This window comes from Orycteropus afer, unplaced genomic scaffold (assembly GCF_000298275.1).
Source record: "Orycteropus afer afer isolate SDZICR_OR568_19922 unplaced genomic scaffold, OryAfe1.0 scaffold00113, whole genome shotgun sequence".
NCBI classification, from domain to species: domain Eukaryota; kingdom Metazoa; phylum Chordata; class Mammalia; order Tubulidentata; family Orycteropodidae; genus Orycteropus; species Orycteropus afer.
In genome coordinates, this window is record NW_006921700.1 from 6,424,107 (window position 1) to 6,450,487 (window position 26,381).

A 26,381-nucleotide genomic window follows, 5' to 3' on the forward strand; every position below is an offset into this window, starting at 1 on the left:
GGCGGCTGCCGGCCCGGGCACTCGGAAGCGAGGCATCCGGAGGGAAGGCCCGGCCGCGGCCGAGCTACCGGTGCCGGCTCTGCTCTCCTCGCCGGCTCCGCTGGGACGCTCGAATGCCCCGGGTCCGGCCGCACCAGCCGGAAACTTGCCCCGCCAAGTCTCCCAGCCGCCTGGCGGCGCCATGAGGCGCTGGCTCGGACGCGCGCCCTATGGGGCCCCCGAGTCCCGCGCGTGACTGCCGAGCCCATCTGTGCCCGGCGCCCGCTGCGCCCGGCCGCGCGCGCGCGCCGCCGCCAGGATGCGTTACGCCGACCCCTCCGCCAACCGGGATCTGCTGGGGAACCGAACTTTGCTCTTCATCTTCATTTGCGCTTTCGCGTTGGTGACCTTGCTGCAACAGATCCTGTACGGCAGGAACTACATCAAGAGGTGAGAAAGTCCGAGCTGGATGCGAGTGCGCGGGGTACGCGGGCGAGTGCCCCGCTGGCGGCCGCCGCGTCGGCGGTGGGTGGGTGGGGGAGTAGCCGTGGAGTCTGCACTTGGTCCCGAGGACCGCCGCGTCAGGCTTGGGTCACGGCGCCCTGAAGCGCATTTAGTTTCAAGCCAGAGAGCGTCAGCCCAGCGCCCGCCAGAGGGGCCTGACAACTTTGTTACGCTGTGAAAACCGGGGTCAGGTTGGAATTCGGAGCAGCCAAACTGACGATAAATCCTGTGAATGCCAGGAGGGGCCGCGGCGGTCAGATCGAGGTCCCGGAAACCTAGAGTGCCACGACCATTCGGTAGATGGGGACTGCCGGATGTGGAGGACTCCAAAGCCGGTAAAATCACCGTGCGAGTCCTTAATTTTTGTGGGAACCCTTAAGGAAAAAGCTCCCTTACCCCGCAGGAGTGTCGGGTGAGGTGGGGGTGGTAGTGGGCTTGGGAGATGCGACATGGATCGTGAATTCTTATAATCCCATAGCCGTCTGGGTCTGTGAGGCCCACAACCTGCTCCCTGCTGAGGCAAACGGTTCTCCTCGTTAGCCCGGAAGGTCAGAGCTGAGCTGCGGTAGAACTTAGCCCTCCCCGTGGTGGGTCCCTCCTTTCCTGGTAGGCTCCCCTGCTCATCATGGGAAAACTCCATTAAGAGAAAGACCGGTAGGAGGCGTCACTCAAAAACTCAGCCGCAGCCTCAGTCCCCGTGTGCACGGAAAATACGCCGGTGTGCCAACTGCATGCTTATCAGCTCTGCGGGCTGAGGGGAGATGCTTTGGGTCACCCTGCCGGGTGTGGCAGGTGGAGGGGGCCTGCCTCTCTTGGAAAGACCTCCCCCTCCTCTGCTGGAGGTCTCTGCTTTGGCGCCAACATCTCCCTACGCTCGCTCACCACTCCTCCCCCTAGGCTGATAGGAATCAAGTGAAAAAGCCTCTCTGGCTCTGGAAGCACCCCATCTTCTCCCAGCTTCTACAGAATAAAAGTTGTTCCCTTTTCATCCTCGAGGGTCCACATCAGTCACTTGGGCCTCCAATCTGGGCTGCACTGAGGAGTGGGAGGATGAGAATGGGTGCTCGCTGCCTAGTTCTTAGTAGGACATTGAGCAGTTAGGCTAGTTCCACCTGCAGGTAACTCCTTCCAGAGCCCTGGAGCATGAGGATGGTTGTCCCAGGCATGTGTTTCTAGCCACTCACTGTTCCTGACCTTCCCAAAGAGGGTTCTTCCACTGCTGAGGGCTGTTGGCTCTGCATGATGTTAGTGGCGTTACAGGACATTTTCACAATCTCCTGGCTTATCCCATCTGTTTGGACCTGGCTCCTATTTTGGTTCCTGCCACCCCTAGAGATGACCCTGTACAAGGACAGCTGGGCCCCGTGTGGCCTGCTGCAGCCCTGCGGGCGGCTGGCCTGCTGCTGTCTTGGTACTTGCTCCTCAGCGGGGTGGCTCTGGGTACCTGCCTCCTACTGGCACCTACCCCGAGCTGCTGGGGCTGCCAGAGCCCCTTCTGTCTTGTCAACAGGGGAGATTATCAGTGCCCAGGACAAAAGCCGACTCAGACACTGACAGCTTACCCTGGCAAAGTCTCCCTGATCTTGGGTGGAAGGGCTAGCTGCCTGGAATTCAGTGGCCATACCAGTCCAGTTCTTATCCTCCCTCCCACAGAAACCCTGACCCCCTAAATTGTACCAATGGCTCTTGCAGGCCTCACTCCAGGGACTTGGGTTGATCCAGTCAAGCAGAACTTGGATATTGCCCATCCTGGAAGGTTGCTGTGGGGACTCTACAGAAGATGGTGTGGTCCTTGTGTACAGGGGCTTGAAGTCACAGATGCGACAGGAAGTGTTAACCAGCCTGAGGAGGCATAAGGAAGGGAGACACCAATGGGCTGGAGTAGGTAGGGATGACTGCCTGGAGGAGGTGGAACTTGACTAGGACTCTGAAGCATATAAGATGTGGATAGGTGGAGGGCAAGTGCACATACAGAACCAAAGACCATGGTAGTAGAGGTGCAGAGGTACAGGTGTATCTCACCTCCCCACAGCCTGACCCCTGCTCACCCAACCTGCAGCACTTGACTTAATCATTGGTTCTTCAGGGAGGCCTCCCAGACCCCACACCAGGTTGTAGCTGTCTCACCTGTGGACCTATTGCACCTGCTCACTGGTCTTGCTTCCTGCACATATCATAATTACCATAAGCTGACATGTATGTAAGCTTTGAACCGGTTCTTCCCTATTCAGTCACGGCCGACGAAGCAAAACTGGAGTGGACCCAAATTTGTAAAATGTAGATGTATCAGAATGATAACTGGAACAGGAAAAATTATGGGTTGACACCTGCTGGCAACTTAACCTCTTTCCTAGAAAACAAGGGCAGTGTGCACATTGCATAGCAGCCAGATCTCTTGATTGGCAGAGTTGGAAACAACAGTGGCCAGCTTGAAGATGGTGGCTGACTGAACTGCTTTGAGCATGTGTGGCACTCCACCGTCCTGGCAGTAATCCAGCCTTTTGCCTCAGTCTCCCGAGAGGGCTCTCTGAGCCTCTTCTGAGTCTCCCTTTCCAGACCTCTACCCATAAGTTCCTGTTCTGGTTATCATCCTGACACACCTGTACTTTACAAATTCAGGTCTGTTCTGATTTTGCTGCTTTGGCCATGACCGAACCGGTTTGAACTGGTTCGAAGCCCTGCTTGTGTGTGATTATTGGTCTGCCTCCTATCTAAAAACACTAGGTGGATGAGTAATTCTCAAGCAGAGGTCTGGGGACTGCCTGCATCACAGTCCCCTGGAGGACCGCTAACAATAAATATTCCAGGGGCCTTGAATCTGACTTTCCCAGGATGGGATCCAGTAACCTGTCTTTTTAACAAACTCCCCAGGTGACTTCTAACTATCTAATAAGTTTAAGAGCTGCTGTTCTAGATCAGTGATTTTCAATTGAGGGCAATTTTGCTCTCTTGGCAATGTCTGGAGACACTTTTTTGCAGATATTTTCGGTTGTCATATCTGGAGAATGGGAGTACTCCTGGCATCTAGTGGGTAGAGGCCAGAGATACTGCTAAATGTCCCACTATGCACTGATCTCCCCCCACAACGAAGAATTATGCAGCCCGACATGTTTATGGCACTGACGTTGAGAGAACCTGCTCTAGACTGAAGGTTCTGCAAGGGAGGGATTTGCTCGGTTTGTTCCGCCTGCATGCTGAGCACCACATATGGCACTTGGCATATAGGAAGCTCCCGGTAAATGTTGGCTACTGAATGAATGACTGAGGCTGCTGTGTGTGTATGTGTGTACATGTTGTGTAGAGGTAAGAATTGGAAGAGACATGGTTAAGAAAGGCTCCACTTGGTATCAGTTGGATTAGTAGTTTCCATGAAGTGCCTTGAAAGTTGGGAAGAGCAGTTTGAACTGGGTATATTAGGCCAATGGGACCTACATTTGATCCTTGAGCAAGGTAGTGCCATGACAAAAGCCAGTCATAAGGAAAGTTATCTGGATCCTGTATGGGGAGCGCTAGAGACAGGGAGCGGCTGGAAGGCTGTTGTCGTAGTCCAGCCAGAGGTGAGGCGAACCTGGCATGGGAATCCACTGTGGGGCTAAGAGATTCCTGAAGGCTGCTGTTCTCTGCTTCTGTGCTGAGCTAGTTTAATGTGTTCGGCACGTCCACCCTTGTTTACCATCTCACAAAGAGCTTGAGAGACCAGAATGGCAGGCTCTTCCAGTGCAAATTTAGGGACAGTTCACACCAGAAGGAATTGGGGGTTATAGTTCAGTGTGTGTCTGTTTCTTTGGACCTTGGCCTCTCCCTTTGTTGTGCCACTTTTGGGAAGGCCTCCTGGAAGCAGTCAGAACTCTGAGCCCATCTTGCAAACCCTTCCACTGGTCAGGAAGGGAGAAGGTGGGGAGTGTGGATGTGGGCTCGGTATCTCTACTGGAGAGAGCATGCATCATGTGGATTAGGAGGAAGAGGCAAGAACAAACCTGTGCTATTTGTCCTTGATGTTCCTGGCTTCCTCTTGTCTGTTCCTAATTGAACAAGAACTTCAGGAAGATTTACTCCGTGCTGAGTACCACGTGAAGGACTGAAGGTACAATGTCAAGACAGACGCAGTCCCAGAGTCCCTGGGGAACTTGCAGCTTAGTGGGGAAGGCAGAAAGGCACCCAACTCATATATAAGCCACACCTGGAGGTGTGGACAAGGGACTCTAAGGATGAGGGGGTGATGAAATAAGATGGCTTCAGGGTACATGGAAGCAATTGAAGGGAGTCTTAAAGGAAAGGAAATGAGATATAGGCATCGGTGGAGGAGGAAAGAAGAGGGATAAAACACAGCTTGAACAAAGATTGGAAAGTACAGGGGAGTGTTGAGTAGTTCTGTATAGCTGGAGTATTAGAGCGTGTGGCTCTGGGGCAGGGGGAGGCAGACAGGACCAGAAGATGAAGAAAAAAGGATGGGGCATGTGAGAAAGGAACATTTCTGGAGGAAAGAGGCACCAAGTTTGAGTTTGGATCTGCTCAGAGACAGGAAGGCTCCCCGTGTGGACTGTCCAGCCGCTAGTTTGGAAGGAGGCTTCAAAACTGCAAGAGTTGAGATGAGCCAGGCTAGCAATGCAGATTTTGGAGCCACCAGTCATCTCAATCAGTGTTTTACAAACGTTTATGGTGTGGTCCACAGGAAGAACTCTGTTATTCTCTGGGATCTAGAGCACACTCACATACACCTACAACTAAACCAGATATTTGATGAAACAGTACTTGGCCTTACTGTGAGAAATGAACACTAATATTTTCTGTTGTATTTTTTTTTTTTTTTTTTAAATTTTGGGGACAGCCCATTAAGTTGACATCATAACTTACTGGGTTGAAATCTTTCATTTGGAAAGCACTGATCTGAGTGATGAGGTTTGATGAAGAGAGTGGAGTGAGGAACAACTGAGGAACCTTGAGGACTGCCTGCACCCAAGGGCCTAGCAAGAAGAGCTGGGAGCGAGGGGAAATCAAGGCACAAGGGAGACAGGGAGAGAGTGGTCAACCGTGACATTGGATCAAATGAGATAGAACTGAATGTGGTCACTGGAGTTGGAAATAGAGACAGGGCAGTGTTGGGGTGGTGGCGGGGACAGGAACTTCATTTCAGTGGATGAAGGACTGAGGGGGAAAGGGAATGTGGGGATAATGAGCATGGATTCCCCTTTCTAGTGTCAGTGCTGGAAGAAGAAGAGGTTTAAAGAAGGGTGTTAGAGAAGGAGGGCCGTGGAAATGGCCCCTTTTCCTCCAAGCTTCTCTGGACCTACATCCCGTGTTAGATAATCAGCTAACCCAAAGGTGTTCCAGACTTCAGGTATTTACACTTTAAAAGAGGCAAGCACAAAGCATGTTTTGTTTGTTTGTTTTTAAACTAGAAAGAACATTGCCAACATTGTTAGCATTTGGTCTCATCTGCCATTTAAATTTATTCTCAGAGGAAGGGCAGATAGTGTGGGCTTTGAGTGCTCTATCATATCTTTCAATGGAGTTTTATAATTCTCTATAAAGGTTTTGGATGTTTTTATTTAGGGAGCTCTGGTAGCATAGTGGCTAAGACATTTGCCTGCTAACCAGACAGCTGGCGGTTCAAACCCACCAGCCACTCCTCGGAAGGAAGGTTGGGCAATCCTACTTCCGTAGTGATACTGCCTCGGAAGCCCAAGGAGGGGTTGCTATGAGTCGGGTTTGACTCGACGGCACATAACAACAACAACAACCTAGTTTTTACTACTATTATAAAAAGTATCCTTTAAAAAAATATAGTGGCTAAGGCACTTGACTGCTAACCAGAAGGCTGGCAGTTCAAACCCACCAGCCACTGCTCAGAAGATTGGGCAATCTACTTCTGTAGTGATACTGCCTCAGAAAGCAAAGGGAAGGGTTGCTATGAGTCGGGTCTGACTCGATGGCAAACAACAACAACAAGCATTTGTAGTTGGTATATAGAAATAAATTATTTTTTGTGTGTATTGATTTTCTAATAGCATCCTTGATCATGCACTTAATGAAATCATCTATCTTCAGGTTTTTGTGGTATTTCTGTGTAGACAGTTTTCTTTCTTTCATTACAACCTTCTGTCGTTGTTGTTATGTACCGTCGAGTTGGACTCGACTCATAGCGACCCCTCTTTGGGTTTCTGAGGAAGTATCACTATGGAAGTAGATTGCCCAACCTTCCTTCTGAGGAGTGGCTAGTGGGTTTGAACTGCCAGCCTTCTGGTCAGCAGTCAAGTGCCTCAGGTACTACACTACCAGAGCTCCTATTAAACCTTATGCCTTTATTTTTCTTATCTTAATATACTGGCTAGGACCTTTGATATACACTTTAATGGAAGTGTTATAGTCACCCCCGCTTAACTTTTTTTTTAAAAAAACAACTTTATTGAGATAGCATTCACATATCATACAATCCACCCATTTAAAGTGTATAATTCAGTGGTATTTAGTATATTGACAGAGTTGAGCATCTGCCACCCAGATCAAGTTTAGAACATTCTTATAACCCCAAAAAGAAGCCCACTCCTCTTAGTTGTCACCTCTCCCCAAATTCCTTGATACCTGCTAACCCTAAACATGCACACACAAAAAAACCAAACTCACTGTCTTCGAGTTGGATCTGACTCATAGCAACCTCTCCTTGGGTTTCTGTGGCGATATCACTATAGAAGTAGATTGCCCAATCTTCCTTCTGAAGATTTTGATTATATCCCGCCTGAATGTAGAGACCATTTGAAGAACAGATTTGGTGCACTGAACACCCATGACCAGACAAGTTGTGAGATGACATTGAGGACATTATACATGAAGAAAGCAAAAGGTCATTAGAAATATAAGGAAGAAAGAAAAGATCAAAATGGATGTCAGAAGAGACTCTGAAAGTTGCTTATGAATGGAGGGTAGCTAAAGAAAACAGAAGAAATGATGAAGTAAAAGAGCTGAACAGAAGATTTCAAAGGGCAGTTTGAGAAAACAAAGTAAAGTATTATAATGAAATGTGCAAAGAACTGGAGTTAGAAAACCAAAAGGGAAGAACAAACTTGGCATTTCTTAAGCTGAAAGAACTAAAGAAAAAATTCAGGCCTTCAGTCGCAGTATTGAAGGAGTCTATGGGCAAAATACTGAATGATGCAGGAAATATCCGAAGAAGATGGAAGGGATACATAGAGTCACTGTACCAAAAAGATTTGGTTGCTCTTCAGCCATTTCAGGAGGTAGCCTATGATCAAGAACTGATTGTATTTAAGTTCAAGCTGCACTGAACACATTGGTGAAAACAAGGCTCCAGGAAGTGATAGAATACCAATTGAGCTATTTCAACAAAGAGATGCAATGCTGGAAGTGCTCACTCATCTCTGCCAAGAAATTTGGAAGACAGGTACCTGGCCAATCGACTGGAAGAGATCCGTATTTGTGCCCATTCTAAAGAAAGGTGACCCCAAAGAATGTGTAAATTATTGAATAATATTAAGATCACACACAAGTAAAATTTTGCTGAAAATAATTTAAAAATGGTTGCTGCAGACAGGGACCTGCCAGAAATTCAACTTGGATTCAAAAGAAGATGTGGAATAAGGGCTATCATTGCTGATGTCAGATGGGTCATGACTGAAAGCAGAGAACACCAGAAAGATGTTTAACTGATTTTTTAAATTGACCGTACAAATGCATTCAACTGTGTGGATCATTAGAAATTATGGATAACATTGTGAGGAATGGAATTCCAGAACAGCTAATTGTGCTCATGAAGAATCTGTACATAGACCAAAAGGTAGTTGTTCAGTTAGAACAAGGGGACACTGCCCGATTTAAAATCAGAAAAGGTGTATAGCAGGATTGTATCCTTTCATCATTCTTTTCTTAAGTTTGTATTATGATTTGGGTGAGAGTTTACAGAACAAATTCATTTTCCACACAGCAGTTCACATATACTTTGTCTCATGACATTGACTGCAGTTTCTCACAGTGCAACAGCTCTCTTCCCACTTCCTCCCCACAGTTACCTCTTCCCCTCCCATGCATTCCTGCCCCCCACGCTGTCTCCCTATGTATACACTGCCCTTCTATTCTCCCATGATTGATCTCTCCAAGAAGTGTATTTACCTAATGTAAATGTTCAGCTCATCTACCTGTTTTTTGTTTGGCTGGAAGCCACAGGTGTGGGTTCAATTCCAGACCTGAAGGGCAGCGAGGGGCCATAGGCTCAGGGGTTCCACCAGGCTCTATCAGACCAGCAAACCTGGTCCCCCCCCCCCATTTAAAATTTTTATTTTATTTTGAGTTTTGTTCTACATTGTTCTTTCACTTTATCCAGGATCTCCTACATAGATCCCCTTCTGAGTGGTTGACGGTAGGTGGGCACCGCCTAGTTCTTCTGGTCTCATAGTCTTATAGGCTGAGGATCACATTGTGTACCAGTTGCTTGGACTAATTGTTTCCATACATCTTTGGTTTTCTTCATTCTTCTCTGCTCTGGATGAGGAGAGACCCATTGTTACATCTAGATGGCTGCTTGCAAGCTTTTTAAGATCCCAGTCACTACTCGCCAAAGTAGGATATGGAACAATCAAGCTTGATGTCCCCTGCGACTATGGTCCCAAGCGCACAGGTCCAACTACTTACTCCCTCCGGCTAGCTAGTTGTGGCCAAGAAGTGACTACAACCTTGTCCCTTGTCAGTTCTACTATATGCCTGTCCTTTCACCATTCTTACTCAGTTTGTGTGCTGAGCAGGTAATCCGAGAAGCTGGACTATATGAAAAAGAATGCAGCATCAGGATTTGAGGAATGCTCCTTAACCATTTGAGATATGCAGATGACACAACCTTGCCTGCTGAAAGTGAAGAAGATTTGAAGCACTTACTGATGAAGATAAAAAAAAAAACAACTACCTTCAGTATGGATTACACCTGACCATAAAGAAAACAAAACAAAATCCTCACAACTGGACCAATAAGCAACATCATGACAAATGGAGAAAAGATTGAAGTTGTCAAAGATTTCATTTTGCTTGGATCTATAGTCAGTGCCCATGGAAACAGCAGTCAGGAAATCAGACAATGTATTGCTTTGGGCAAATCTGCTGCAAAAGACCTCTTTAAAGTGAGAAGGTGCAAAGGTGTCACTTTGAAGACTAAGGTGCCCCTGACCCAACATTGGTATTTTCTATCACTTCATATACATGTGAAAGCTTGACAATGGATGAGGAAGACCCAAGAAGAATTGATGCATTAGAATTACTTTGGGTTGTGTTGTCAGAATGGACCAGTTCCTGGAGAATGATATCATGCTTTGTAAAGTAGAGAACCAAAAAACAAAAACAAACAAACAAAAAAACAAACCCACTGTCATCAAGTCAACTGTGACTCTGCAGGACAGAGTGGAACTGCCTTATAAGCTTTCCAAATCTGTAAATCTTTATGGAAACAGATTGCCTTATCTTTCTCCTATGGTGGGCCTTTTGAACTGCTGATCTTTTGGTTAGCAACTGAATGCTTTAAACTCTGTGCCACCAGAGCTCCTCTGCAAAATAGAGGTTCGGTGAAAAAGAGGAAGACCCTCAACAAGATGAACTGACACAGTGGCTGCGATGCTGGGCTCAAGCGTTGCAGGGATCGTGAGGATGGCACAGGACCGGGCGGCGTTTTGCTCTGTGGTTCGTCAGGTAGCTATGAGTCGGAACCCTTTCAGTGGCACCTAGGCACAGCAACACCACCAACTCTGTGTTTTACCATTTGAACAAGAGCCCATTTTCCAAAGTGGCTGCAGTAGTTTATGTTTCCGCCAGCAGTGTACAAGAGTTCCTTCCAAGTCCTCCACCTCCTCAGCCAGTACTTGTTATTTTCTACTTTTCCTATCCTAGTGGGTGGGAGGGAGCTCTGGTGGCGTAGTGCTTAAGGCATTTGACTGCTAACCAGAAGGCTGGTGGTTCAAACCCGCTAGCCACTTCTCCCCACCAGCCACTCCTCCAAGGGAAGACTGGGCAATCTACTTCCTTAGAGATACCACCTTGGAAACCCAAGGAGGGGTTGCTATGAGTCAGATTCACCTTGAGGGCAGTGAGTTTGGTTTTTTTTTTTTTTAGTGGGTGGGAAGTGGTATCTCACTGTGGTTTTGATTTGCATTTCCTTGATGATTAATGATCTTTTCATGTGCTTATTGGCCATTTGTATATCTTCTTTGGAGAAATGTTTATTCATATCTTTTGCCCATTTTTAAAAAAAAAATGGGTTATTTGCCTCTTTTTATTACTGCTTTGTAGGAGTTCTTTATGTATTCTAAATACAAGGAACTTATCCGATGATTTGCAAAACTGCCTCTGATTCAGTGGGCTGTCTTTTCACTTTCTTGATGGTGTTCTTTGGAGCACAGAGGTTTTAATGTTGATAAAGTCCAATTTATCTGTTTTTTTCAGTTGCCGGTGCTTTGTGCGCCATATCCAGGAAACCAGTAATCCAATGTCACAATGACTTTTACCTATGTTTTCTTCTGAGTTTTATAGTTTTAGCTTTTTATTGAGATCTTTGATTTCTGTTAACTTTTTAATGGGGTATGATTAACCCTGATTTTTAATGGCAATGCTGGTAAAATGTCACCATTAAGCATGACATTTGCTTAATGTTTCTGTTCTTTTTGTAGATTTTGTTTATCAGAGAGGGGAAGTTCCTTTGTCACTTGTGTTAAGAAGTTTTTTTTTTTTTTTAAATTGTGTTTGTATGCTGATTTTATCAGCTTCTTTCCCTACATTTATTGGGATGATCATGTAGTTTTTCATTTTGGTGTGGTAAATTACATAGATCAATAACTCAACTTCTAATTTGGGGGATAAACTCTTTTTCATGTTGCATTATTTTCTATGATATGGGACTTTGTTGACTAATATTTTTATTTAGATTGTTCTCGTGTTTTTGAGTGAATGATACTGGCACGTACTTTTCTTTCATCATGCTGTCTTGGGTTTAAAAACAGTTTCATAAAATGAGTTGGGAATGTTCCTGTTTTCTGTTCTCTGGAATAAGTTTAAGATCATCTGTTCTTTGAAAGGTTAGTATAAGTCACCATATAGCCACATGCACCCAATGTTTTCCTTGTGGGAAGGCTTTAAATAAATAATTAATTAATTCCATTTCTTTTATGGTTATAAGACTATTTAGGTTATCTGTTTCTTCAATCAATTTTGGTAAATTCTATTTCTCTAGTAATTTTTCCAGCATTTTCAAATTTATTGACACAAAGCACGTAATAAAATCTCTTACATCTCTGCTACATCCGCAGTTTTAATTCTGTCTCAGTTCTCTAGTGCTGCTGTAATAGAAATACCACAAATGGATGGCTTTAACAAACAGAAATATGTTTTCTCACAATTTAGAAGGCTAGAAGTCTGAATTGGTGGTGTAGTGCCTAAGGCATTTGACTGCTAACCAGAAGGCTGTTGGTTCAAACCCACCAGCCACTCCTCAGAAGGAAGGTCAGGCAATCTACTTCCATAGTGATTGTTGTTGTTGTTATGTGCCCTCGAGTCCACCCGACTCATAGGGACCCCTCCTTGGGTTGCCGAGGCAGTATCACTATGGAAGTAGATTGCCCAACCTTCCTGCCTCAGAAACCCAAGGAGAGGTTGCTATGAGTTGGATCGCTATGAGTTGGAACGCTATGAGTTGGATCGCTATGAGTTGGATCGTCTCTGACTCCACAGCAGTGAGTTTGGTTTTTTTTTAGTATCTCAAAATACCCTACAGTAACCCTGCCTTATTACCAAAACAAAGACAAACCATTCCCAAATAGGATTATAACCACAGGCGTAGGGGTTAGGATTCACCACACATTTTTAGGGAACATAATTCAATCCATAACAGACCCCCTTTATATTCTTTACATTGTTTATTTCTTTCTTTTCTAATTTATATTTTTATTTTGTGATTTGGGTGCAAATTTACAAAGCAGATTTGTTTTATTCTCAACAGTTCATGCGCATTTGATTTCACAGCCCTGATTACAACCTCTAACCATAAAACTCTCCTCCCCTCTCCTCCCTGTGACTGCCTCTTCTGTGTGCCCTTCTTACCTATGCACTCCTGTCTGCACAGCTATCCCTCCCGCGTGAATGCTGTCCCTCTGATGTCTCATGGCTGATTGATCTAAGGGGTGCATCTCCCTGGGGTAGGTCTTCTGCTTGTTGGGCTGAGAGCCAATCCATGGAATTGAGTCCATTTCCAGGCCTGAAGGATACTCAGAGCCGTAGTCTTGTGAGTTCTACCAGTCTCTATCCGACCAGTAATTCTGGTCATTTTTGTGTTTTTGAATTTTGTTCCACATTTTACCTCCCATTCTATCCAAGATGTCCAACTTCAATTACTTTCTGAGTGGTTGGCACTGGTAGCTGGGCACCATCTAGTTCTTTTGGTCTTAGGGTCATAAGTTGAAGTCCTCGTGGTCAGTCATGTCTTTGGACTAATTGTTTTCAAATGCCTTTGCTTTTTTTCTCTCTTCTTTACTCCAGATGAGAGGAGACCAATAGTTGCATCTGAGATGGCTGCTTGAAAGCTTTTAGGACCCCAGTCGCTACTCACCAAAATATAGAATGTAGAACAAGATTTTGGTGTGCTATGTTGTGTCTAATTTTTTGATGGTCTTTGTTATCAGAGGTTTTCTTTTCACATGACCAACTTTTGACTTTGTTGATTTTCTTGCGTCTTTTCTTTCTATTGCTTTAATTTTTTGCTTCAATTATATTCTCTCATTCTTTTTCTAACTTCTTAAGTTGCACACTTTTCTGTTTAATTTCCAGCCTTTGTTGTTTCAAATGTAAACTTTTTAAGCTATATTATTCCCTCTAAAGGAGCACTAGTAGCATAGTGCCTAAGGCACTTGACTGCTAACCAGAAGGCTGGCGGTTCAAACCCACCAGCCACTCCTTGGAAGGAAGCTTGGGCAATCTACTTCATAGTGATACCGGGGATACCAGGGAGGGGTTGCTATGAGTCAGACGACTCGATGGACCATAACAACAATAACAACATTCCCTCTAAATATGTCTCAGGCCATGTCCCTTGAGTTTGGGGATGATGATAACATATGACAATAAGAAGTAACCATTGTGTTTCATTTACTGTGTACCAATTACTAGTCCGATTGCTTTCTATATGAACACCTTGAATTCTTACAACAGCCCTGTGACATAGGTACTGTTACCATCCTCATTTTATAGGTGAGGAGAAACCGAGGCACAGTAATTTGTTCAAGGTCATATAGCTGGTAAGTACAGAGCTGTTTTCCTTATCCTTTAAATCCAAGCATTTTCTAATTTCTTTCATGATTTGTTTTTAAATGTGATAAAATTTCTAAATACGTTCTATTTTTGGTATTCTTTTTGTTATTATTATTTTTTACTCAAATGCTTTGTGGTGAGAGGACATGGCATTTATGATATGGGTTCCTTAAAATCTGCTTTGTAGGCTGGTGTGTAGCTAATTATTAGGTGCAGTGTTCTTTCATGTCTGTTTGATCAGTAGTTTTGTATTGTTCAATTCTTCTATATCCCCATTGATGTTTGTTCAGTTGGCCTGGTTGTGTTAATTACTGAAAGAAGTGTGTTGAAATCTTCCTCAGAAATAGTGGATTTATCAGTCTCTGCTTGTCACCTTTTAAAAGTGGTGAGTAGATATATACTAGGTAAGATAGATTAAGTCTATGTTTTCAGTGGATTCTTGTACATAGTGTAGTGATCCTCTTTATCTCTAGTAATACTCTGTGCCTTGAAGTCTATTTTATCTAATATCAATATAGTAACACTAGCTTTCATTTGGTTAGTATCTGCCAGTCACCGTATATCCTTTTTTTCCAACAAATTTATGTCTTTCTGTTGCATGGCTATGGTAACCAGCACATAGTTACAGTTTTTAGATCTAGTCTGAGTCTTTTACCTGGGGAGTTCACATTTATTGTGGTTACTTATGACTAAGGGTTTATTTCTGCCGTAATACTTGATGTTTTTTTTGTATCCTGCTTTTTCTATCTTCTTGCCATTTGGCTTATTTGTGGTTTCCTGGCTTTAGGTGGAAGGAGCTCTGGTGGTACAGTGTCTAAGGCATTGGACTGCTAAGCAGAAGGTTTGTGGTTCAAATCCATCATCTGCTCTGTGGAAGGACATTGGGCCAATCTACTTCCTCCGTAAAGATTTACCCCCTTGGAAACCCAATGGAGGTCACTATGTGTCGGAATCAAGTCGATGGCAGTGGGTTTGGCTCTTTTTTTCTTCGGCTTTGGGTGAAGGTTTCTAATCTGACCCTCTACCTTGGGTGGGTCCTGTGACCATTTAAAAAGGAGTCACCAGGATTGTCTGATGCCCTTTGGGAGCTTCTGGCTTAGAATACCTCTACTTCCTTTCCTGACAGATTAGTTCTTGCATTTAAGAAGGCATTTAAAACATAATTGAAATCATTATACTGGGTTCCCTGGACAGCAGACTCTGACCCAGAGATTAGAGAGGAGGGAGTTTATGATAGAGTGCTCCTGGGATGGCCCCCTGGGGAAGGGAGAGAAGGGGAGGCCGACTGGGCAGAGGGAGACATGACCTGCAGTGCACTCCAGGGAAGGGCGCTCTGGGGCTGGGATGGCTGGCTTTCAGTCTTCTTGAACTTGGAGTAAGAAGGCTACACTTTTACACTCTGTGCTGCTCAGTCGTTGGGTGAGCACTGCCCCTGGAGGGAGTTGTTGTTGTTGTTGTTATGTGCCAAGGAGTCACACTGATTCATAGCCACCCCTCCTTGGGCTTCTGAGGCAGTATCACTACAGAAGTAGATTGCCCAACCTTAGAACCTTGGAATATGAGGCAATTCCCAGACAGGCTGAGAGCCGAGTGCTGTCAGCTCATGACACTCCAGAAACTAGGGAATAATCCTCCATTCCTGAAGGGGGATCTGGGCAGCATATCACAAAATAGAGGATTTCTAAGACTGGCATTTTGCCAGTGGAATGGCAAATGGAATTCCTTGAATGTCTCCCTCCCCTGATGCCCCTCTCCCATCTCACCCTTTATGTAGGGCCTGCGCCTGAAGCCTCTCTCTTAAAGTAGTTCATCATTCCTGGCATTTGAGGTTCTTTTGTACACAGCATGTCAGGCCTGACTCTAGGCTGTTGCCCAGGGTTGGTCCCCACCTGCGGCTCCTTCCCTGCCAGTTCAAGTCCCGCTTCTTTTCCTGTCCTCAGCCCACAGTGCTCACTCCTTCCTCTCAATTCATGCCACTGGTGTGGCCAGCGCTTAGCACCAGGCACGTTTCCACACAGCACTGTCCCATTGCTCTGGTGACATTGCATGGCGGAGGAGCAGTTGAACTGGGCCTCTTGTGTCCTTGGGCTGGGTAAGCCCCACCAGAGGACTGTCTTATACTCTGTCTTCCTTCCGCCTTTCTTTGTCCTCCACCTCAGGGGTGCAGATCTGGGCTGCTTGTGAGTGGCTGGTGCTGGCCTGAGACTTGAGAACTAGAAACTGGGTCAAGGAAAAGTACAGGCTGATTTTGTGCTGCCTACACGTATGTCCTCAAAGGCTCGCTCCCCTTGCCGTGAGATAGACGCACAGCCCCAGGAGGATAGGGCCATGGGACCCAAAGATTATCCAGAGCATGGTTCTGGAGGGGAACCTAACGGGACAGGGCAGAGGGTGCCCTAGAGAGGAGGAAGGATGCTGAGCAAGCTGCAGTCTGGGCATGTGCTAACGTGACACAACTTTTCAGCTTTGCTGGGGGGAGTGTTTTTATTGAGCACCTACTGCAGGGCAGGGATAGGGTGAAGCAAGTAAGGTGTCTAGGGCGAACAGTTTAAGGGGCCTCTCACTTTTGGGTGTTAGCCCTGCATTTGCAAGAGCCTGAGAGTGAGGGCTTCCTTAAACCATGTACTATGGGGGCCTCACTTCCTTCACTCTAGTCTCTGACCTGCTGTGTACCCGGCTTTGCACTTCCTGTACTAGGTGAAGGGTTTTAGTTTCCTGTCCCTTCCCCAACTATCTCTCGGGGACCCAGTGATACCCTTTCGCTCCTGGATTCCCTCTCTTCTTCCTGCCCACCTCTCTCTCTCAAGTCCTTTTCTTTTTTTGTAATGTATTTTTGCTGTTGAGAATATACATAGAACATACATCAATTAATCGATTTCTACATGTGCAGTTCAGTGACATGGATTATGTTCTTTGAGGTGTGCAGCCATCCTCACCCCCTTTTCTGAGTTGTTCCTCTCCTGTTCGTATATTTTTCCAGTCCTTTTCTTGTTGACATTTGTACTTTGCAGGGAAATTTTGCTTCTTGGAGGGTTTACTTCTCCTCTTTGACTTATCCAGGTCCATTCACTTCTCATCTAATAATTTTCTAATTTAACTCTCAATCCTGTCTCTTATGTAGAAGATCCCCCACCTCCCACACAGCAGAAAAACCAAACTCAGTGCCATCAAGTTGATTCCAACTCAGCAACTCCTATTGGGTTTCCAAGGCTGTAAATCTTTACGGAAGCAGACTGCCTCATCTTTCTTCTGCAAAGTGGGTGGTGTGCTCAAACCACTGGCCTTTTGGTCAGCAGCCAGATGCCTTAACCACTATACCACTAGAGCTCCTTACCCTCCATATACACACCAGTAAAGCGTTCATTATCAAAAGGATATTAATTATCAATATTTATTAAGGGTTCATGAGCCAGGCTTTTACCTAAGCACGTAGTTCTAAATGAGGATTATTTCACTTACTCCCATAAGAGTCCTGCACAATAGATATAAAACCAGTTGTTGGGGTGTCCATTCTGACTCATGGCAACCACATGTGTGTCAGAGTAGAACTGTGCTCCGTAGGGTTTTCAGTGGCTGATCACCAGGAGTTTCTTCCAAGGCATCTCTGAGTGTTCTTGAATGTCCAACCTTTCAGTTAGCAGCTAAGCACATTAACTGTTTGTACTACCCAGGAACTTGAAAATAGATCCAATTATCCTCATTTAATGGATGAGGTCACTGACACTCAGACAGGGTGAGTAACTTGTTTAAGGTCACATAGCTTGTAAGACCCTTGTAAGATATATAAGAGATGCTTGGTTCATCTTTGAAATTCTGGGACTTGGCACAGTGCTTGATAAGAATTCTTGAATGAATGGATGTGTAGGAAGGGGATCAAGACTTTCTCCTATTAGGTGACAAACATCCATTCAGTCCTCTTCCCCGTCTGGAGGACAGGGGGTACTGGTAAAAAATTATTAGGTATGATATATATCCTTAAGGAACTTTCAGAAGACTTTAAGATATAGACATGGAAAAATATATGACAAGGTATAAGCCAGGAGCTCCGGTGGTACAACAGTTAAGCTCTGGGCTGCTAACTGACAGATGGGCAGTTTGAACCCACCTAGCAGCTCCATGACAGAAGGACATGGTGCTCTGCCCCTGTAAAGGTTTACAGTCCAGGAAATCCTACGGGGCAGTTCTGCTGCGTCAGATGGGGTCTCTGTGAGTTGAAAATGGACTCGGTACCCAGCAACCACATATATAAACTCCTATCCATGCAACGAAGACTATAAGTCTTGTAGGTATTGGAGGAGATGACAATCAGTGTGATGAGAGGAGCCAGAAGGGACCCGACCCGGGCTGTGGAGAACTGCTGGGTTTCAGAGATTGGACTGTGGGGGCACTTGGGGTGCAGGCTGAGGTGTTGAGGCTGGAGGAGCAGGTAATGGAAGCCACTGAAGGCCTTGACTTCACACTGTGAGTGCGCCATTTGGGGTCTGAGCGCCACAGGAGAGCTAGTTGGCTGGCGTGCAGCTCTCACGGGCCCTCCTCTGCCCCACCTTCAGGCAGCCCCTCCTTAAAATAAATGTTGACCTAATACTAAACAAAGGAGCTCTGGTGGCGAAGTGCCTAAGGCACTTCACTGCTAACCAGAAGGCTGGCGGTTCAAACCCACCAGCCGCTCCCTCGGAAGGAAGGTTGGGCAATCTACTTCCTCAGAGATACTGCCTTGGAAACCTAAGGGGGGGTCGCTGTGAGTTGAGTCTGACTCCACGGCAGTGAGTTTGGTTTTTGGAATATTAAAGAATAGGTGGAAGGGCATGACATGATTAGATATCCTGGGGTGCCCACTTGTGTGGCCCTGAGGGGGAAGGTGGGAGCTGAGTAGGGAAGGGACGGTGGGCAGTGATGTGGGAGATAAAATTGAAAGAGGCATCTGATGTCAGGTAAAATGGCTGAACTCATGGTAAGCTTAGTGTAACCTTTTACACAGATTCAAACCCTGTCGCTTAGGAACAAACCCTATCATTGAATAAATGTTTTTCTTTGTGGTCAGACTAAGAATGTGGATACTACGCATCATGGGGTCTGCAACGGACACTTTATCAAAACTCTTTATTTCTTAACTCCCCAGGAGATAGTATGCTCTGGGTGAGGTAATTTCTGACAATCTGTTCCCAAAGATATCCACAACACTATTGTTTTGTCACCGGTTGTGAGACCCCCTCTGAGACTACATATTCTGTAATCATGTCTTGTAGCCAGTCAGTTTTCCACCTGTGTTGAATATACTATGGAATTGTCAGAAGAATGAACAGATCTGTCTCAGAGCAAGTACGGCCAGAAGGGAGGGTGGCAAAAGTTTGTCTCACGTCCTTTGGACATGTTATCAGGAAACCAGTCCATTGGGAAGGACATCCTGCTAGGAAATACAGATGGTCAGTGAAAATTGGGAGACCCTCAACAAGATGGATTGACACAGCAGTTGCAACATTGGGCTCAAACGTAGCAAAGACTGTGAGGAAGACACAGGATTGGACAGTGTTTTGTTCTGTCATAGGTACGTTGGGTCACTATGAGTTGGAACCGCCTTGATGGTACCAAATAACACCAACGAATATTAATATAACCAATAATGTTAATAATCACACTTCACCTTGTCCTTCCTTTAGCTGACGTCAGTCGTTGCAATCCAATCAGAATGTTGTATTTTATGGTTCCTCATATGACGCTATAGCGATATGTGAATTGCACCCCTCCCTTGGATTCATGAGCTTCAGACTTTCAAGATTGCCCCTTCAAACAGTATTTTGACTTCAACAGATCTTTGATTTGAGGAGCTCTGGTGGTATAGTGGGTAAAGCATTTGGCTGCTAACCAGAAGATCAGTGGTTCAAACCCACCAGCTGGATGAGGCAATCTACTTCTGGAAACCTAGTGGGGGTTCAGAATCGATGTGATGGCAGTGGGTTAACAGTTAGAAGGTTTTTCTCTAATATAGCAGGTGTAGAGAGCGAGGAGGTTGGCCTTGGGAGTCTAGGCTCCACCCCTGCCCAGGGGCTGCAGGCAGTGAGGTGGCCTCAGACCTCTATCTGGAGGCTTGTCCTGTTTCTTTTTGGAAACATGGCTGGGGACATTCTCTCCTGCCCCTGCCTTGGCATTGTAAGTACTTGGACTCTCCCCGGGTCCTGCCCCAGCTGCTCTTTAACTCCGAGGGTTCCCCAGAGCCAAGGGTGACTTTAGTATCCACGATGCCTCCCTGCTCAGCCAGTGTTTGGCCCTAGGGCTGGGGGGCTCTCGGGGAGGCCATCCCTAGGGCCTGCAGATCCCCCCTCTGCTCTAGCACCTGCCATGGCCCTTCAAGTCTTTTGTTTTCCGCTCTGGGAATGGAGAGCGTGGGAGTCCAGCCTGGGCACTCGTGCCCCTCCACCTCCTTCCTTCCTGAGGCTGTGCCCACCCTGCGGCATCTTTTATTTTGCCCCAAATGAAAGGTGGGTGGACCCTGGGGAATGAGCGCCCCCCCCCGACCTCACAGTCCATCCTGGGGTGAATATTACCCTCAGGGAGCTGCACAGGGAAGAGTGTGAGCCACATGATGAGTCAGGGCAAGGGAGAGGAGACCAGTTAACGAGAAGGTGAACCTAGTAATTGTGCCCTTGAAACCTTGGAAAAGGCTTGACAGCTGGCAGGCATTTCTGCTTTGATGGGGTGAGACGTTCCCAGCATGTTCTCAAAGAGGCTTTTCCTGACCACCCACCTCAAACTCCTTACCTGGCTGTGGGTCGGGAAAGGGCAGTCTGAGAGCTGCTTGGTGAAGGAGGCAGAGAGGCCTGTGTTCTAGGCCCGTTCCTCCACAGGCTCTAGAGAAGTCTCTTCTCTTAAGAAATTGGGCCCACCTCCCTCATAGATGGTTTGAGGGACCACAGAAATGTGACTTAGTTCTGTAAACTAATGCCTCATTGCCCACCACTCTGGCCCCAAATGGACAGACCATGTTGGCAGCCCAGAACAGGCCCATACCTCCTGCCTCAGGACCTTTGCAGGTGCTCCTCCTCGCCTGGAACATGCTTCCCAAGAGAGCCACCTGGCTCCCTCAGTCACCTACTTCATGTTCCTGCTCAAATGTCCCCTCTCAGAGAAGCCTCCCCCGACTGCTCAGTGTGGAATAGCACCCCTCACCCACCCCAAATTCCTTCCCCGTCTCCTCTCTTTATTTTTGTAGCACTTTTCACCGTCTGCCATGTTGCCTGTTTTGGTGCCAATAGTTTATTGTTAGATCTCTCTCCTTCTACTGGACACGAAGTGCCAGTGCCATTGGGGTAGGGCCTTGGTCAGTGTGTTCACTGTCGACCCCAGTGCCCAGCCTGGCAGGGCCTGGCTGTTCAGTAAATAGTTATTCAATGAAGGGATAAAGGAAAGGACTCCTCCGTCAGCTGTGAGGAGGTATGACCAAGTGATTTGCTAATTAGTAATAGAATAGTGTGGGCAATCCTACTTCCGTAGCGATACTGCCTCGGAAACCCAAGGAGGGGTCGCTATGAGTCGGGGCCGACTCGACGGCAAACAACAACAACAACAACAATAGAATAGTGGTTGTACATTTTATTTCACAAACTTGGCATGAAGGAAGTGGCTCATTATTTTGTTTTAATAAAGAAAAATGGCTAAACCTTATCTGACAGCTGGTGGTAGATTTAGTCTTTTATGATTGGGGCACCTTCCCTTCACCCCACAGGGTCGTGAAAAGGTCCTGGAGGTTTTATTTTTATTTTTATTTTTTTAACAAAACAGCTGGGGAGACCCTCCCTGGCCACATGGCTGAGCCCTCATGGTGTCTAGAGACCAGGAACTCTGGATCCCATCCCCTCAGGTACCCCTGTTAGCTGCCTATGTTGGCCCCAACTCATGGCAGTCCCATTTACAATGAAACGAAATGCTATTGGCTGAGGGTGAGACTGATCTATCAGGGTTTCCTTGGCTGTTTTTTGAAGCGTATCGCCAGACCTTTGTTCCTAGTCTTCCTTGCAAGCCAGCACTGACAATGGGTGATGGCTGTACTTGAGGTGCACTGGCTTGGATTTGAACCTGGCTCTCCCACTTGGAAGGTGAGACTTCTACCATGAGTGTTCTCTTGCAGTCAGTCTTTCTGAGGTTCTGCTGTCCCTTCTAAGGGGAACGGGAGAGGAAACCCACACCACTGTCTTGGACTTGCTGGTTTTAAGGAAAACTCTCCCCTTGGCCATGACCTCAAGCATTTCCACCTGCCCCTCCTGGGACCCAGTGGCACTCCATGCTGCACCCCTCCTGGGTGGCCTAGCACACTTTCTGCAGCGAGCTGCAGAGTCTTTCAGCCTCCACAACCCAGATGGCCTGAAAGTAAGAAAATACAAAAAAAGCCAAGCTACCTTTTCTGAATGGGGGAGGGAAAATATAGATGAATAATTCAGTAGATTATCCTCCCACAAACGTACTACTGATGTTTGTGAATGATTTTCTTCTTTATTTTTTTACAGGTAGAGCAGACTCAAGGTTATCTTTGTAATAATAGTGTGCTGTGCAAAACTTCCGACTGGTTGATTCTGGTTCGACCCCCAGCTAAGAATTTGCCTTTCCATCCCCACATATACTGAATCAGAATCTACGTTTTAAGATGCCCAGGAATGAACTGGTTTGAAGCCGTGGTGCACAGTCATATGCATTCCTGTTATATGCTGTGTTGAGTGGGAGGGAAAGGGAGTTGTAGCCAAGGCTCCGGAAACTGCATCTCTGGGCTTTCTGTGGGCTGCCTATCCAAGGGTTGTTGTGCATGGGGGTCACTGAGGATTGTGTCTGGGTGCTGCTGACTCCTGAGACAGGATCCACAATTTTGGTGGCAGCAGCACTGAACTGGGAGTCAGGATTCCTGGGTCCTAGTCCTCGTTTTGCCACCAGTTGGCTGGGGGATAATTTTCTACTCTCTGCCTCAGTTTCCTTGGCTGCAATGGATGATACACTCTCTGCCTTCCTCACAGGACTGGGGTCAGGGTTGAGCAAGATGCTGTGAGTCAGGGGCTGCAAATGGGTGGTCCCAGGCTGTAAACACAACTGGTAACGTGGCTTATTAAGTGTGCTCAGCATTTGAAGTCGGAATTAGTTGACCGTCTTTACAAATTGGGACATGAGAAGTGAGCATCTGGATTGCCAGAGTCTCTTGGAAGATTGGGCGGTGTGACAGTGTGAGGCCCATCTTCCCACGAGGTGGCCCTGGGCTGGTCATGGGCAGATACCTTCATCTCCTACTTCTTGTTGCATCCACTTCATGCATTCTCAGGTGTCTGGAGGCTTGAATTTATTCCCTGATGGAGGTGAAGCACTTTGTAGGAGCATAAGGTATTAATGTACAGTTGTATTTTTACTGGATGTTTTACCCAGGATGTGTTACAGTCCAAAAGGTCCAAGGAGAGTGTAGATGTTGGGTCATCAAGGGAAAGTAAAGGCATGATGGGACCATCCCTAGCTTTGGAATTGAATGTCAGAGGCAGAGTGGCCCTCTCTGGGCCAGGATAGGCTTCTGGGACTATCAGGAAAGGTAAAAGCACCATGTTCTTGGGTGCTAGCTTGCGACTGAGTTGATTTGAGGGAAAAAGTGGATTTGGCCTTGCTCTTGGTCAAGACTTAAGGAGCTCTGGTGGCTCACAGTGCCTAAGGCATTTGACTGCTAACCAGAAGGTTGGCAGTTCAATCCCACCAGCCACTCTGCTGAAGGAAGATGGGGGAATCTACTTCCATAAAGATTTACTGCCTCGGAAGTCCAGTGGGGATTGCTATGAGTTGGAATTGACTCAATGGCAGTGGATTTGGCCTTGCTGTTGGTCAAGACTTGGGTCAACAGTGACTTTCAGGTCAGCTGCTCCAGCCTCTCCTGGCTGCTGTTCTTTGGGGTCCTCATCTTCCACACTGGCCTGGCCTCTCCTGATGGAGCGAGGGGAGGACAAAGGGCCATGGTTGGTGACCCACATGGTGGATCGCTATCCCTGAGGGCTGGGAGTGGCTCTGGGGTGGCTGGTTTCACTCAGAGGAAGGCAGGAGAGGTTCTGGAGTGGCTTTGTCTGTCAAGTCTCAGTGTGAAAAATACAGGCCTGCTTTGTTTTTCTCATTTTTCATTTTATGTTGATGCCAGTTATCATAACTATCATTACTGATCTGGTCTGGTGAGCGAGTGCCGCTCTGACAAGAAATATACCACAAATGGGATGGCCTTAACAACAGGAGTTTATTCTCTTACAGTTTGGAAGCTTTAAGTCTAAGTTCAAAGTGCCAGGCTCTAGGGGCTGGGTGAAAGCCCCTCAGCCTTGGGCTTCAGCTCCGCCTCCTGCTCCCAGCCCACTGGAGCTAGAGGCATTTCTTCACAAACCCAAGGTTGACAAGTAAAAAGGCACAGTCCCGATGTTACCAAGCCACACAGCAGGCCATTAACTTAAGTCCATTGTAAGTCCCAAGGTTGGCAGAGCATAGCAGGCTGCTGAGCAGGGACACGGCTACACGCAGGGTCCAAGCGTGCCATAGGCTAGAGACCATTCCCAAGGCTTCTCTTTATATACAGGAAGCAGACCACATCCCAAAGGCAGCTACTCAGCTGCTTGTGGTAGATCCCACCGTGGAGTTGATTGCCAGTCTCATCATGGGGAATAACTACCACCAGGTGCCCAGCCACTCAACCAGGCCCAGCCAAGTTGACACACAAACTGAACTACCACATGATCCTCTTTCATGTACAACACTAAATGGCTACCAGGAGACTTTTTTTTTCGCTATAAACAAGATTTTAAATGACTACTTGCTAGTCTATCGCATGGATGTATTGTAACTTATGTCACTGTTTTCTAAAGATCCATTTTAGATTTATTAATTTATTCAGCAGTTATTTATTGAAGCAGGTCTGTATTATATTCTGGGGATTAGAAAAAAAAAAACCTAAAACTAAATCCATTGCCATTGAGCCAATTCTGACTCACAGCAACACTATAGGACAAAGTGGAACTGCTTTATAGAGCTTCCAAAGCTGTAATCTTTACAGAAATAGACTGCCACGTCTTTCTCCTGTCAAGCATCTGGTGGGTTCGAACTGCTGCCATTTCAGCCATCAAAGGCCCATGTGCTCATGACAGTTACAACATTTTATAAATTACTGTTTGTACAGCTGTGATGAAATATATATGTGTATACATATACATGTATTTGCTTTTCTACTTAATGCTTTATTTTCTCCCTGTCTCTCTCTCTCTCTCTTTTTTTTTTTTTTATTTTGGTGAAAATATGTAGTTATACACCATTTCAACAACTTACTTTTGCACCTAATATTCTCTTAGTTGAGAAAGCCCAAGAATCATGTATTGAGAAATGCATGCACCTCTGAAAAATCATAAAGTTGTCCAGGATTATTATTTATTATTATTCTATTATTTTGCATTTATATTATTTCTGTTGTTTTACACAATTATAAAAAATAATGCAAATTTATAGTAAAACGTTTAGGAAAAACAGGAAAGGATCAAGAAGCAAGAAGCAAATCCCTTACCATCCCACCCCCCAGAGAGACAGGTACTTCTTGGTGTATTTCCTCCCAGGCTTTCCTCCAAGCATTTTCTAAATAAATGGGACCATAGTGTATGTACACATATATTCTGTTTTTTTGCTTAAAATGAGATTATGATCTTTCATGTCATTTCATATGTCTTCGTAAGTACTGTCTTTTGGTGGCTAGTGGTCACCCATCATTAGAAGCACTAAATTCTCCAGTCTTGCCCCAGCAAGGAGTTTACTTTCCAAACTCCAGACAACAGTGTGGTTCACACCTCTCTGTGAGTTTGATCATTCCCAGAGGGTACCTTCTTGGAAGGAGTGTCACTGGTTACCAAAGTCATGAACATTCTTGTCTTAGTTTCCTAGGGCTGCCATACAAAATAAACAATGAATGGCTTTTAAAAAACACAAATTTATTTTCTTGCAGTTCTGGAGGCTAGGAGTCCAGATTCAGGCACTGGTTTTAGGGGAAGGTCCTTCTTGGTCTCTTTCAGCCTCTAGTAGTTGCCAACAGTCCTTGAGTTCCTGGATTTGTAGACATTTCTGCCTCCATTTTCATATGGCATCTGGTCCTGTGTGTGCCTCTTTGTGACCCCTCCTTGGATTTCCGAGGTGGTATCACTGTGGAAGTAGATTGCCCAATCTTCCTTCCAAGGAGTGGGGTGGGTTTGAACTGCCAACCTTCTGGTCAGCAGTCAAATGCCTTAGGCATGACACCATCAGAGCTCCCCTTTGACTGTACTCCCTTTATAAGAGACCCTCCACCCCCAAAAAAGAGACCATCCTACTCTGATATGATCTCTTTGGCATAACAAAAGAGAGCTAGTCCCAAACAGGACCGTATGCACAGGTACAGGGGTTAGCACTTCTACATATGTTTTGGGGGTATACAATTCAATCTATTAACAATTCTTAAGCTTTTTTGAAAAATTTGTTTTGATAACATCTATATATAACAGAATGTTTGGCATTTCATCCAGTTTTTATGTGTACAATTGAGTGAGGTTAATTACATTCATCATGCTGTACAACTCTCATCCTGTTCTTTTTTTTTTTTTTTTTTT

The 26,381-nt window shown here is 45.9% G+C and overlaps 1 protein-coding gene across 1 annotated transcript in view; it reads left to right on the forward strand.

Moving 5' to 3' along the window:
- The first annotated feature begins 298 nt into the window (after positions 1 to 298).
- The window catches only part of ST8SIA5 (ST8 alpha-N-acetyl-neuraminide alpha-2,8-sialyltransferase 5), a 104,938-nt gene continuing 78,855 nt past the window's right edge, over positions 299 to 26,381 (forward strand). Inside the window, exon 1 of the mRNA XM_042781386.1 lies at positions 299 to 429. Within this exon, the coding sequence (XP_042637320.1) occupies positions 299 to 429 (131 nt within the window). The remainder of the gene's footprint in view (positions 430 to 26,381) is intronic.